The 13,383-nt window shown below is 42.0% G+C and overlaps 1 protein-coding gene across 6 annotated transcripts in view; it reads left to right on the top strand.

Annotated features, from left to right (window-relative positions):
* The window catches only part of grik2 (glutamate receptor, ionotropic, kainate 2), a 172,203-nt gene that overhangs the window by 118,025 nt on the left and 40,795 nt on the right, over window positions 1-13,383 (top strand). For 4 of the 6 annotated variants that reach the window (XM_053882152.1, XM_053882153.1, XM_053882151.1 and 1 more), the window contains 2 exons: window positions 448-671; window positions 6,428-6,546. In XM_053882152.1, coding sequence (XP_053738127.1) covers window positions 448-671; window positions 6,428-6,546 — 343 coding nt within the window. Of the gene's footprint in view, window positions 1-447; window positions 672-6,321; window positions 13,382-13,383 lie in introns of those variants that run through there. The other 2 variants (XR_008416302.1, XM_053882155.1) reach the window with 2 other exon arrangements.

The following is a 13,383-nucleotide window of genomic DNA, read 5'->3' as shown; positions in this document are numbered from 1 at the left end:
TTTTAGTGAAATGAGCTTGATCCAATGAGGGGGAGGAAGCACAACTGATGAGAAACAACTGTTTCAGTCTGTTATGAGAATTCAGCAGATTCAATCCCTGATAATGTTGCATTATCACAAAATGAAATGAAAGAAAACTTTACATTTGGTCTCAGAGAAATGATCAGTCTTATTAAGCTAACTCATTTCGATTATCAGCAATTACTTGAAACAAAGAAAAACATGATGAAAGATGAGGAAAGTGAAAAAATAAATAAATATATATGTATATATATATATATATATATATATATATATATATATATATATATATATATATATATATATATATATATATATATATACACACACAAATACCCTGATTCCTGAATTTGATTTCCTCTAAATCCATCTTATGCTGGTGACTTACTGCCTGTTTCTCTCCCTCTTTATGTTTGATGTTGACAGAGAGCTGATCTGGCAGTGGCTCCCCTCGCCATCACATACGTGCGTGAGAAGGTTATTGATTTCTCCAAGCCCTTCATGACGCTGGGTATAGGTATACTCTACCACAAGCCCAACGGGACCAACCCTGGGGTCTTCTCCTTCCTGAACCCGCTTTCGCCAGATATCTGGATGTATATTCTGCTGGCTTACTTGGGTGTCAGTTGTGTGCTGTTTGTCATTGCCAGGTAACATGCTTCACACACAGTTAGTCATTTGCTTTGCCACGTTGTTAGCAAGCCACTCATCGCTATAATTGCTGAAAATATATCTTGGGTTTGCTAGATTTCAATGACAGAAAGCTTATCATTTTGTGCTGACATTTTCCATGTGACCAATCATGTATTTGCTGAATAACAACATGGGATACTTTGCAATGCAAAGTAATTTACAGGCGACTGGACTCCTGTATTAAGTGGCACCTGGCTGTGATTGTTTTCAGGGTTGTGTTGTGTTCGTGGGTGCAATTGGACATGTTGCCAAACGGGTTAAAACGCCAGTAGTGGCAACGAGAAACCCCACAATGTCCCCACAAGGATATAACTGCAAGTGTGCGTGTGGGCGGTTGTGTGTGTCTCTGTGTGTGTGTGTGTGCGCACACGCCTTCTATAGCTATTTTTTTGACACCAAATCTTGGAAACACACCTACTTGTGAGGCTAGTCACCACAAGACTCAATTTTAATTGGGTTTAAATTTTATTTGGAGTCGTTGTTAAGGTTGACAATTTGCTTTGAATGCTTATGTTTAGGGTGAGAGGCTGGGGAAGCATTCAGCTAATGAGTGGTCCCCACAAAATAGGATTACAAACGTTTGTGTGTATGTGTTATGTGCAAACTTCTATCGCTCCACCTGAGGGGACTAATTCTTGGAAACACACCTCTATGGACTTTTTGCCAGTCCTTACAAGGTCAAGCCTGTGGATTAATTTGAGGATTCAAATTTTTTTTGGGATGGCTATGTTTTGGGTGAGACGTAGAGGAAAGCATGAAAGTCAATGAAAGGCCACTTCAAAACATAAAACATGTCATGTGTCTCTGTGTGTGTGTGTGTCTCCTGGCATGTAGCGTACATAGTAGTACATGTCGAGGCTGCAAGTCCTGAGTGTCTTTTTTCTTGTCTTCATTTCTTTGACCTGCATCTGATATAATGCACAACACAAGAGTTGCAAGAAATTGGGTGTCAGAAATGAGAATGCAAAGCTAACTTTGCTACTGTGAATTAAAATGACTGTTGCTGATACAAGCAGCAGAACAGAATTGCATACTTGGAAAGCAGAATTTGCCATTCAGTATCTTGCGACAAAACTCATATAATTGAAACCTAGAAACGCTGGTCACAAAGTTCCACAAAGTGGCAATGGAATTGTAATGCAATACATAACAATCCATCACGATCATATCCTTTCTCATCTTTTAGAATTTTCCATTAGCAGTCAATTTCCACCTAAACCTATCCTGCAGATCCTCCCCAGCCATGCCAACCCAACACATCCATGATCCTGACTGGTTGTCTTCCTCTTCTCCTGTCACCTTTAATCTCTATCTCTAACATTGTTTGTCTGTAATGTTCCCCGCCTCCACTCTCCATGCCAGGCCTCCCATACTCTCTGATATATTTGTTCCTAATCTTGTCCTTGCTAGTCATTCTCAAAAAAGAGCATCTTCAACTCTGCCACTTCTAGCTCTGTCTTTGTGTCAGAGGTAGCCGTCACTGTCTTACAAACTTTCCTGCTCTCTTCTATGCTGTTTTTCTCTGTCAGATTATAAGATAAAAAATGTTTTTTGGGTTTTTTTTCCAGTCATAAGATTATTTTATTTTTTTCTACAGAGAAAAAAGTAAAAGGTTCTCATTCTTGCTCACAATGTGTCAAATTGACTATTTTCAAGTGGACTTCTGCATCCCAGAATGATGCTGAAGTCGTTCCTATTCCATGCCAACAAATTTGGCTTTCAATTGAAGCACATATATACTGAAGCAGTCAAAGCATGTCATTCACAACTAGATGTATCTACAGACACAAACTATGCCCCGTGCTGCATTTACACATCAGACAACATAGGTGGGGACAGAAGACAAACGATTAAATCGTTCATTTTGTGAACTTTTGAGGTGTTTTTTTGGGGCTTTGTTTCCTCAGGACTGAGCACACACTTCCATGACACAGGCTTGAATTAATGTGTTTTGTTAAGACAATGGCACATGATAGCCAGAGTAAAAATATTGGCACACAGAATGTATGCTTCATAGGGTTAGCAAGTACATGACGTAAAAAGAAAGAAGCCTTCTCAGTCTAGAACTGTTGGATGAGACAGGTCTGGTCACGTCTCAATAGTCTTATAGTTAACTCAACAGTGTTACTGGCAATATGATGTTACAAGAGAGTTTTAAGAAGACACTGCAACTGTCATCTAAGTTGGCTCAGAATATGCATGTAACTCAAATCCATGTTTTATTAAGAACATGTCTGGGTCGGTGTTTGAATCTCTGACTCGGGGACAGACTTTGTCCTCAAGCTGTATCACCAGTGATATCGCCGTTTGATTGAAAATTCCTACCGCTTTGTTTGTTTGGGTTTCAGTTGATGAAGGGATTAAAAGGGCATTTTCAGTAATAAAAGCGGCAGACTCATATCCAAGTATAAGTGCTGCAGTGAAGTTAAAGTGAAAGAAGAATCTGGAAAAAACGTATATTCAAGAACGTCATAACCTGAATAAATTGGATCACGTCATGTTGTTGATTAAAGCTCCAGCATTCGAAAGGAGGAAGACAGGAAGTTATTAAAGTACATTTCCTCCTGAGTGGAGAAGAAAAATGGACTGAAGTGTATGATAATTCAAGTAGTCTCCAGTCTTAGTGCACTGAAGTTCTTTATTCATGTTTGAGCTGTTCATTTCTCTGTGCATAGATGCGCAGCCTGTGTATTGTATGGATCACCAATAGCCGTTTTTTTTCTTCTGTTTTTTTTTTTTATCCACATTTATCATTATTTCAAAATGTTGTAGCTTGAAATGGCTAGACATGAAGACATAGTGTCTAATATATTCTCTCTGTTATGATGTCACCTGCGGCAACCATCGTGTATTACTGCACATAACTTTTACGGATGTTTATCTGGTCCACGAGTGAAAATCTTCATCAGAGGATAAATATTCTCTTCACAATTTCAGACCGCCAAATTTACCTTCTATGCAACACCACCAAGGTTCAAAACTGTGACAGAAACACACAGGTGTCCGCCATCTGCTTGTGTAAAACACTAGCTACATCCAGCGTGGCGCTTGTTTAAAAGTAGTAATACACCCTTAGCATTTTTTTTAACAATGGCTCCCAAAGGGTTAAGTACACATAAATTTCAAGATTGTGTCGGTCTTGTTTTTTTGGTGCAACGTGTGGTTTCCCTGCAATTAAGCGTTCTCCTTCCCCAACCCAATTTTCAATCCAATGATTCACACTATGTGAATAAGTAACAGTGATGAAACAGACCCTCTCAATATGAGACCATGCCTGTCAGTTGAAAAAAGAGCAGCTGTCTTGATCAGGCTGGAAGGGCTCAGCTGTTATTCAGTTTTATTTTTGGATTTTAATTATTGGATGACTTCATCATGCTTTGTTAGGTGAGCATCACACATCAACACATTTTATTTGCCAAAAAGAAAATAAATAAAGTAGAATCCCATTGAAAATCTAATTTTCCCAACAAATTTGGTCTTCTTTGATTTTTATCTTGAAAGTACTTGCGATAATGGGAGGGTGGTGCAATCGTTTCCAACTGACTGTCCAAGCAGTGAGACTGGTTAAATTGTGTTGTCTCCTCTGAACTATTTTTAATCTCTGACCCTTTGCCAGACTCCCTGGCTGACACTTCTTTGGCTTTCTTTGAGGAGATTGAAGACGACCTTTGTATGTTTGACTGGTCTTCAAACAAAAGAGCCACTGAAGCAAATTGCAACATCTTCTCACTCCTAAGGTAGCACCTACTGACAACTGACGAGTAAACTTTGGTGTCCAATGTCGTCGCTGAAGTCAGACTTCCGTGTCGCGACACTGCATTTCAAGGGACTGAAAGGATTAGCAACCCTCCGCGAGACTGTGCAGTGTGAAAAATGAAAATGGATTTCAATTAAAAGCCAAACTAACAACACAGAAGGCTGACTTCTGTGTCACGGTTGGATGCAAGATCCTGATGATGGTCATCATGTGCCACCTTTGAAGTGAAAAGATGTTGCAAATGAACGTGGCAGAAAATATGTGAGTAAATGAAGTGAGGGGAAGTCATAGATTTGAGGATTGAGGATGAGCTATTCTGGGGTCTTTGAGCCATACTCCTCTGTCCTTCTGCAGTGTGATAGATGTGAAAAGAACTACCAATGGTAAAACGGTTGGTGAAAATAGTGTAATATAAGACCTCAGAGTATACTAGAATGGTATGCATCACAGCATATATATACTATTCTAATTTCAACAGGACACTTGACTCCAACCATCTACTGTGTATCAGGTGTCAGAGTTTATCCAGTTGGGCTGAATGGTATATTGTTATCGTATCTATATTGAGTTAAAAAAAATGTCTATCATTCATGATAGTAACATCACAAAAATAACAATATTAAATCTTCCCTGGCTTGTCCCTGATGTAAATCACAAAATAATGCCTTTGTGACAGATTATATTAGTGAGGGTGGCTCGTACGCCTGCTACTTTGCAGACTGGTCAGATCCTCCGGTATCAGACGTGACAGACCTTGATTACCGGTACTGCGCATGTGGGTCAAGGACTGAAAGGCAGATAAGACAATGGACGGTGCGGCGGAAATTCTAAAACTAAAAAAACGAAACTTGGATTAAATCCGCACTTTACACTTTTTGCTTGTCGATGTCTAACCATGTGTCAGCTGAACTCGGCAGTCCTGTATCGACTCGATATAGAGATATCTGGCATGCTATATAGAGATGTGAAATTTTGTCTGTATCGGTGAGCCCCACTATCCAGTCTTGTGTCTACATTTTTAAATTGAACTGAAATTACGGATGTGTTGCGGAGTATACTATCTAAGATAGTTTGACACTCTTTGACATAATTGACGCGTGTCCTATATTGTCTCATACATTCTTCATACAATGTTAGAAGAATCAAATCACGCAAAAAAAAACCCCAAAAGTCAGTTTTTTTCTGGGGTTTTGTTCTAAATTCTCAGTGTTGTTACCCTTTCCATTTGTACATCTAGAAAAGGCCTGTATTTGGGCTTGTAATTATAGTTCAATTCGCGTTGGACAAAGCATTGAAATATCATTAGTGCGTGTGCGTGTATTACTCAAGTTGTGACACTGCAGAGCCTCCAGTTCAACACAACACTTGGGCTCTGGATCAGGCCAGCATGCTTCATCGTGGACCCATCAACCTTCATCAACCTCAATGCAATGTCACTTTTATTTATCATGAAATGAAAAATCTCTCTGCTTGCTCTGAAGGCTGGGTGGTTTCGGGTGCTGGCGTGGGCATGGTGGCCATGAACTGTTTGGTCTGCTGAATATTAATCCTTGTCAAAATTGGAACTGATTGTTAGCTGCTTTTCTCCTCACTGACAGTGAAGTTATTTCCAGGGCACATCAATTTAATAGCTGGCAGGGTTGATTTTAACATGAACATGCCCACACAAGGAGCCACTTCTGCATAAGGCAGTTTGCCAACCTGTGACTGTTATTTAAATGGAAGTATCAATTAGAAATGGTGTATCCAGCAGAAAAGGCCTCCTTTAATCAAACACTGTATCAACCTTTCACAATGTTGTATTCTGAATCCAATGATATCTAACATTTTTCTCTCCCCTGTCTCCACAGGCAGAACAGACACGGGTGTCCTGTAAATTGTCAGCTTCATTTGAACTCCATTTGTGTGCTTGTTTTAAAATAAATATATATATGTTTTATGTTTTACCTGTCACAGGTTTAGTCCCTATGAGTGGTATAACCCTCACCCTTGCAATCCTGAATCGGATATGGTCGAAAACAATTTCACCCTGCTAAATAGTTTCTGGTTCGGAGTTGGAGCTCTCATGCAGCAAGGTATACGCCTCTGCCTGTCCCCTTCTTTTTGTTTTTCTGGCACAGCTCCCACGTTTTTGCTGGGGGTGATTTTGGCTTTTGAACCAAGCCCGAGACCATGCATGGGGGCCTCTGTGCATGTAGCAGAAAAGCCTCACTGTCCATCAGGACAAGTGAAGTGCAGGTTACTAGTTTGACAGATATTGTATATGAATGTTTATGCATGTTCTTTCGCCTCCACAACAAGGTAAGTGCATCCACTATGAATACATGAGATCTAGGACAGAGTTAATTAAAGCCAGTGATAGAGGTTGGTTCGACGCCTCATCTTCTCATCTGGTTGGCATCTAATAAAGGAAAAACTCAGTCATTGTGGAAAAACAATGAAGGTTTTATGTAGTCTTCAGCTTTTTACATGCACATTCAAAGGGCTAAAACACAGGAAGCATGTGTGTGTTGTATTCAACCAATAGAATAGGTTTTGTTTTAATTGGTATTTATTCTTTTGTCTTTAATCATTTTCCTTTAAAGAAATATCAGGAAAAGAAATAAATTACAAACATTAGTTTCCTAGTGCGCCACACGATGGCCTGTGGTTAGTACACTCGCCTTACATCAAGAACGTGGATTCAATTCCCGGGTGGGACCAGTGGCTTCTCTGCATGCAGTTTGCATGTTCTCCCCGTGTGCGTGTGGGTGTTCTCCAGGTACTCCGTTTTTTCCCAAAGACATGCTCACAGGTTAATTGGACACTCTAAAATTGCCCTTAGGTGTGCGTGTGTGTGTGTGTGTGTGTGCGCTGTGATGGTGGTGTATTCCTGCCTCTCACCCAGTGACCACTGGGATAGGCTCCAGCACTCCCCGCAACCGTGAACAGGACTAAGAGGTGGTTATTTTCCTATGCTGACATGATATGGTCTTGTCTGTGAAAATCTCCACAGTAAGTCCAAATCCATATTTGCGTGTTGTAAGAGTTTAATACAATTGTCTCCCACATCACTAGAAATTAGATAGGTCCAGCCAAGAAAATTACATCCAAATGCTGAACCATATAGATCAAACGCACACTGTGCACTATTGTGCACGTGTCCCGATGAAACGTGTGACCATCAGCTTTTCATACAACATTAAGACATTTGGATATAAAAAAAGAGGAAAAAATCCTGCTGAAAAACTGGCCACCAGATTGAAATATGTGGCTTATGGCTGAGCATAGTGCTCAGCACACTGCTGTACTACACTGTAAAGAGGCCCCTCTATCTGGTGGACGGCCCTACCCCCTGAAGAATGTGGGATGTGTTACTCTTGGTCCTGACGTTACCTTGGATACATGACAGTCAGCCCCAACCAGGTTCTGTTTGGGTTCATACCTGTTTGTTCTGTTGGGATTTCAACAGGGTAAGAAGGATCACCTGTTGCTTAAAACTTTGGATCATATGCAGATAGAACAGAGTCATTCACAGCATAAATTAACAGGTGGCGAGGATCATTTTCATGACTGAGCCTGATTTCTTGTGTCACTCCAACTCAAATCATATATACTGAATGCATTTCACTGCAGCAGGTTACTCCTAGCAATCCAGCCCACTCCTCTGAATACATGCTCTGTAGCACCAAAAGATTGTTACTGTGACTGATTCACTGTTCATTTTATTGCTGCAGCATGTCTGTTCAGTATTGTATGCAATGCTGAGAAAGATTCCAACTGCATGTTAATAACGGCAAGCACCACCACATTAAAGTCACAGTCATCTTGGCCATTGATTGCACCCTCATTTTCATGGAAAAATGTCATTGATCACTGTTGGCCAGTTTAGTGAGTCACTTTCAACCAAACACTTTCAACATTTGAAGAGTCATTGATGGTGCCAGGTTTTGCTGCACTCAGGTGATACTCCCTGCTGCAGCCTTGGGCACATGGCTGCAGCCAGTGGTGATCACTTGACACTGTGAGAAAGGAAGAGAACTTTCTGCAGAGTGTAGGTTGAGTATCTCATAAAGGGAGTGTGGCACAGAATCCTTAACCTGCTCTGTCTCATCTTGTCTTTTGCTGCCAATGAATGTTCCCAGCTTTTGATGGTTCAAACTGGAATAGAATTTGTTTGACCTGGACAAGAAACTTCTTCATTCCATCTGCCTTCCATCTTTTTTTATTCACCCAAATCTGCTTCGCCAGTGCAGTCACATGTTCACCATTTCCATTCCACACGAATCATCAGTGATGATTCTATTCAAATGGGTAAAATGACAAAATGGAGAAAAGCTATCTAAAATATTTCGTTTCCAAGTACCACCGTTAATTGAATTGTGACGCGACAGGTGTTATGGTATTTGTTGTAGCTGGGTCAAACACTGGTGCCATCTTGTGACGGGATGAGAGGAACCAACTCTGAAAGTCTGAATGGCTAAGTGCACCTTAGGGGAGTACGTTGAGTGTAATATCAATAAAGATTTGACCGAATTGTGACTAGTTTGGGGCGAAAGGTGCAGGTTCATGCTACAGTTGTTCTGGAAACTATGCCGTGCACAGATGATGATAAAGTGTCTGACTGTGAAAGATCAGCGATGGATATTCAGAGAGAGATTAACGTCACAAAATGTGCAGAAATTCTCAAATTTGTTTAAAGAGCCATTTTGCTTAACTATAATGAAAAAAATAACATGGAGAAAATTGCCCTGGGATTTAAGGTGTGCATCATTGTTTGCCATCCATGTTGTCTGTTTGCAGCTTTAACTAAAACATCACAATAGTCAGCGCTCGCAACACAAATAGACACTGTCCAAAGCTGCCTTTTATCATTTCTGTGTGTCTCTGGATCATGAAGGGTTATTTTTAGCAGATACAGTCTCAAAATAGTGACTGTATTTCCACTCAGAACACACGCGTCTCTCTCCTAGTGTAGCTCCATTGTTGCTGACATCTGTGTCACTGTTGAAAGTGTCAAGTCCAGTTTCGCTATGAACTATGGGGAAGAACAAAAAACTGCTCAGGTGTAATTTTACAGGACAGGATCAGGTTTGCCCATCACCGATACTGTTAAGCTGAAGTGTGGTCACTGGTGCTGATGGCCAATACTGATCACATGGATTAGATAATTCATGATTAAACTTAGTTATGATGAATGCTACTAAGTGCATGATGTGGAAAAAAGGATCACTAAAATTTAGATAAACAGCCGTCTTGGCTGACACTGACACTCTTCATCATTGCGTGGATGTCTGGGTCAGTACCGAATGAGTGGCAGACTGGGGTGGTGGTTTCCCTATTTAAAGGGGGAAAGAGGTGTGTTCCAACTACAGAGGAATCACTCTTGTCAGCCCCCCTGGTAAGGTCCTCTAAGGTGGACTTGTGGACTTCGAGAAGGCGTATGACCGGGTGCCTAGGGACAATTTGTGGGAGGTGCTTCGGCATTATGGGGTGCGAGGCTGCCTATTGAGGGCCATTAAATCTCTGTATTCCGGGAGTGGGTGTTTTGTCCGGATTGTTTCGTGCAAGTCCAATGTGTTTCCGGTGGGGGTTGCTCTCCATCAGGGTTGTGCGTTGTCTCCAATCCTGTTTTTGGCTTACATGGACATGATTTCAAGGCGCCGCACTGGTGGGGAGGGTTTGCGGTGTGGTGGCCTGAGGATCCAGACAATGCTATTTACAGATGATTTGGTTCTCATGGCTTTATCACGGTGCAACCTTCAACTCTTGCTGGATCGGTGTGCATGTGAAGTGGCTGCAATCAGCACTGCTAAGGGCGCTTTTACGCTGCAGGTTCTGTCTCGAGACAGGATGTTTACTCACATGTTTTTGCCTTTATTAGGCTGATAAACATCTGATTTTATTGACAGACAGATTTGCTGAAATGAATAATGCCACACTTTACAGTAACTGTTTTCACTGCAGTGATGTGGCAGCAGTGCAGCTGTCTCAATGAGGAGAACAGCAAGGAGGAGGAGGCTAATTTTTCCCACGTTACTGAAGATCACCAGACTTCATTGATCATTTCCGACGTCTGGATTTGTACTTCAATGATTAAAACCTTCTTGATCGTCAGTAACCTCTCTCACTTTGTTCAAGGTGTTGTGAGAGCAGCGTGGATCAATCAAGACGCTCGGTATTACGCCGCTTGTTTTTGCTGCTTGTAAATTAAACATGACAAAACTCTTTCATGTTTAGTTTTGGCTGTGAAACGCCACATCCGTCATCAGTCAATATCGGAGGTTGGGACAACTCGTTCTACTCAGAATTTACAGAAATAAGGAGGTCAACCCGATGGTGGTAAATAGGTTGTTGCACGGCTCATGACAACTTCCTTTTAGACATGCTTCATCATGGGTCACAAACCAGCTATTTTGAGCAGAGCGCCGCCAGCTGAGGAGGAAAAAAGGGACATCATCTGAGGCGCAGAGGCTACACAGCAGGGGGTGAATCGAACTCAGGCCACCCGAGACAGAACCCGCTGTGTGAAAAGCCCCTACGTCAGAGCCCATGGTTCTCAACCGGAAAATGATGGAATGAGTCCCTGTCTCAAGTGGAGAAGTTTAAGTGTCTTGGGGTCTTGTTCTGGAGTGGGGGTGTCGGAGATTGCTCTGTGAATCAGCGCAGCAGGGCCGGTATTGCAGTCGCTCTACCGCACTGTTGTGTGTAAGATAGAGCTGAGCCAAAAGGCAAAGTTCTCTCTTTACTGATCAATCTACATCCCAACTCTCACCTATGCTCATGAGCTGTGGGTCATGAATGAGATGCTGAATACAAGTGGCTGAAATTAGTTTTCTTCGACGGATTGCGGGCGTCTCCCTTAGAGATAGGGTGAGAAGTGCTGTCACTCGGGAGAGACTCTGAGTAGAGCCGCTGCTTTTCTGCGTTGAGAGTCAATTGAGGTGGTTTGGGCATCTCATGAGGATGCCACATGGACATCTTCATTTAGAGGTGTTTCAGGCACGACCAGCTGGGAGGAGACAGAGGGGTCGACCCAGGACTGGGTGGAGGGGTTATATCTCTACGCTGGCCTAGGAGCGTCTCAGGATCCCCCTGTTGGATCTGGTAGATGTTGCTCAGGAGGACGTTTGGCGCTGCATTCTAAAGCTGCTGCCCTTGCGACCCGCCAATGGATAAGCGGATGAGGATGGATGGATGGACGTTTATATTGACCCTTTAATGAGAAAGAAAAATACAAAAACTGTGAGCATCAAAAACTCACTCTGTCAAGTGCATGTTCTTAAACAGTGCGCTAATTTCATCATGTTTAAGCCTTCTTACATTGAGATGCAGATTTGCATCAAAGTTCTTAACAGCTGACATATAATGATGGGTTGTGAGGCTGCTTGAAGCAGTGTCCTTATTTTCAGAGCCTATTGGATAGCGCCCTATGTACTACAAACTTTTGATTTCAACAACAATTTGAATGAAACTTAATAATTTTTAAACCGCGAGCGCCGCATACCGCCATTAAAGCCTCATCAGCCCATCACTACTGACGTTTTGATCTTACGTCTCAGGTCAGATTCGGGTTAGGGTGCGTAAGTAGGGTTAGACTATATATAAGGTTTCATGGCACCCATTAACCAGCACAATCTCTGCTCGTATGACCACTGCATGTAGCTGTGTGTAGCTTGCCTCAGCATTGTGACGGGGGAGGGACCACTTCACACCAGGGACCTTGTTTATCTAATAGTGAGTGCTACAGAGGGATAGTTCACCCACACGTAAAGATGCATCACTAGTGCGAGATAACGTGACTCAGCCCTGCCAAAGCGTAAATATTGTAATCGATCTGGGTAATCTCTGTGGATTATGTAAAAGAAGGAGGAGCTGTTCATTCACATGCCTTCATTTTCTACCAGCCACAGCCAACTGTAACACATTTGAGGAGTGACTGTCACATCCTTTCCAACTGTTTTCAAAATAAAACACCAGCAAAAGCAGGATCCCAGCAATATCAGCTTTATAGTTGGTGGAGGGAAAAAAAAGATCTTGCAATATACTGTTGTGCTCTCTGTCGCAATAAATAATCGATACAGTGGTCTTGAATATCAATATTTTATTACAACACACAGTGATTATCCAGCATTATTAGTTCAAATTTAAAATCTGTATTTCCTGTTCACAAGCGTATCCCAGCAAGCTTGTTCGCTTGGAATCTAATCTTAGCATCGACGTACCACAGTCACGCTCCAGCTTGTAAGACACCTGCCCGTGAGGTACATGAAACTGCACTGGCTTTCGCGTTTTCTACTGTCATCTGCCATGCGAGTGGCATTACTCATAAAACAGCAACACAAGTCTTGCTGCTGTTATCCAGGCTGTATGGCGCATCACTGTTACTTCCTGGACCGGAGTCCTTGGCTCTTTCTCCAGTAATTCAACGGGACCATCGCAAACCAATGTTTTTCCAAAGCCATGGTGGGAAGTGTGGCAGTTAATACCAGCACGTTTCCATCAAGTTTAACAGACAGACTACAATAAATGAACAGCGCACGAATAACCACCCCTTAAAAACCAATGACTGTGATTTGTTACCCACCAATGGACTGAAAACACTATCACCTTCACCCATATACTCCTCAGCCAGCAGCCAGGAAAAAGGAAAAAGGAAGAGAAGAGCTGGAGAGCTCCTCCTGCACCTCAGACATAGGGAGAAAAGTCTGTCATAGTGCACCACCTGTTGGTGCTCATTAGTATCACTGATGCTGTGTGTCATGTCCTCATAAATGTCAAAAACATTTACCACCTGAAAAGGCCCTTTCCAATGGGGCACCAGTTTTCATTTTTCCCACTGCAGGGTCATGAAGCCAGACTTAAGATCTATGCTGAAAACAGCAGAATGTCTGTTAATTTTCACAAATTAAAAGGGATTTTCGACAAAACGT

Source organism: Synchiropus splendidus, chromosome 12, assembly GCF_027744825.2.
Source record: "Synchiropus splendidus isolate RoL2022-P1 chromosome 12, RoL_Sspl_1.0, whole genome shotgun sequence".
Classification (NCBI taxonomy): Eukaryota; Metazoa; Chordata; class Actinopteri; order Syngnathiformes; family Callionymidae; genus Synchiropus; species Synchiropus splendidus.
The sequence above is the reverse complement of the archived record's forward strand: the minus strand, read 5'-3'. Positions and strand labels throughout refer to the sequence as shown.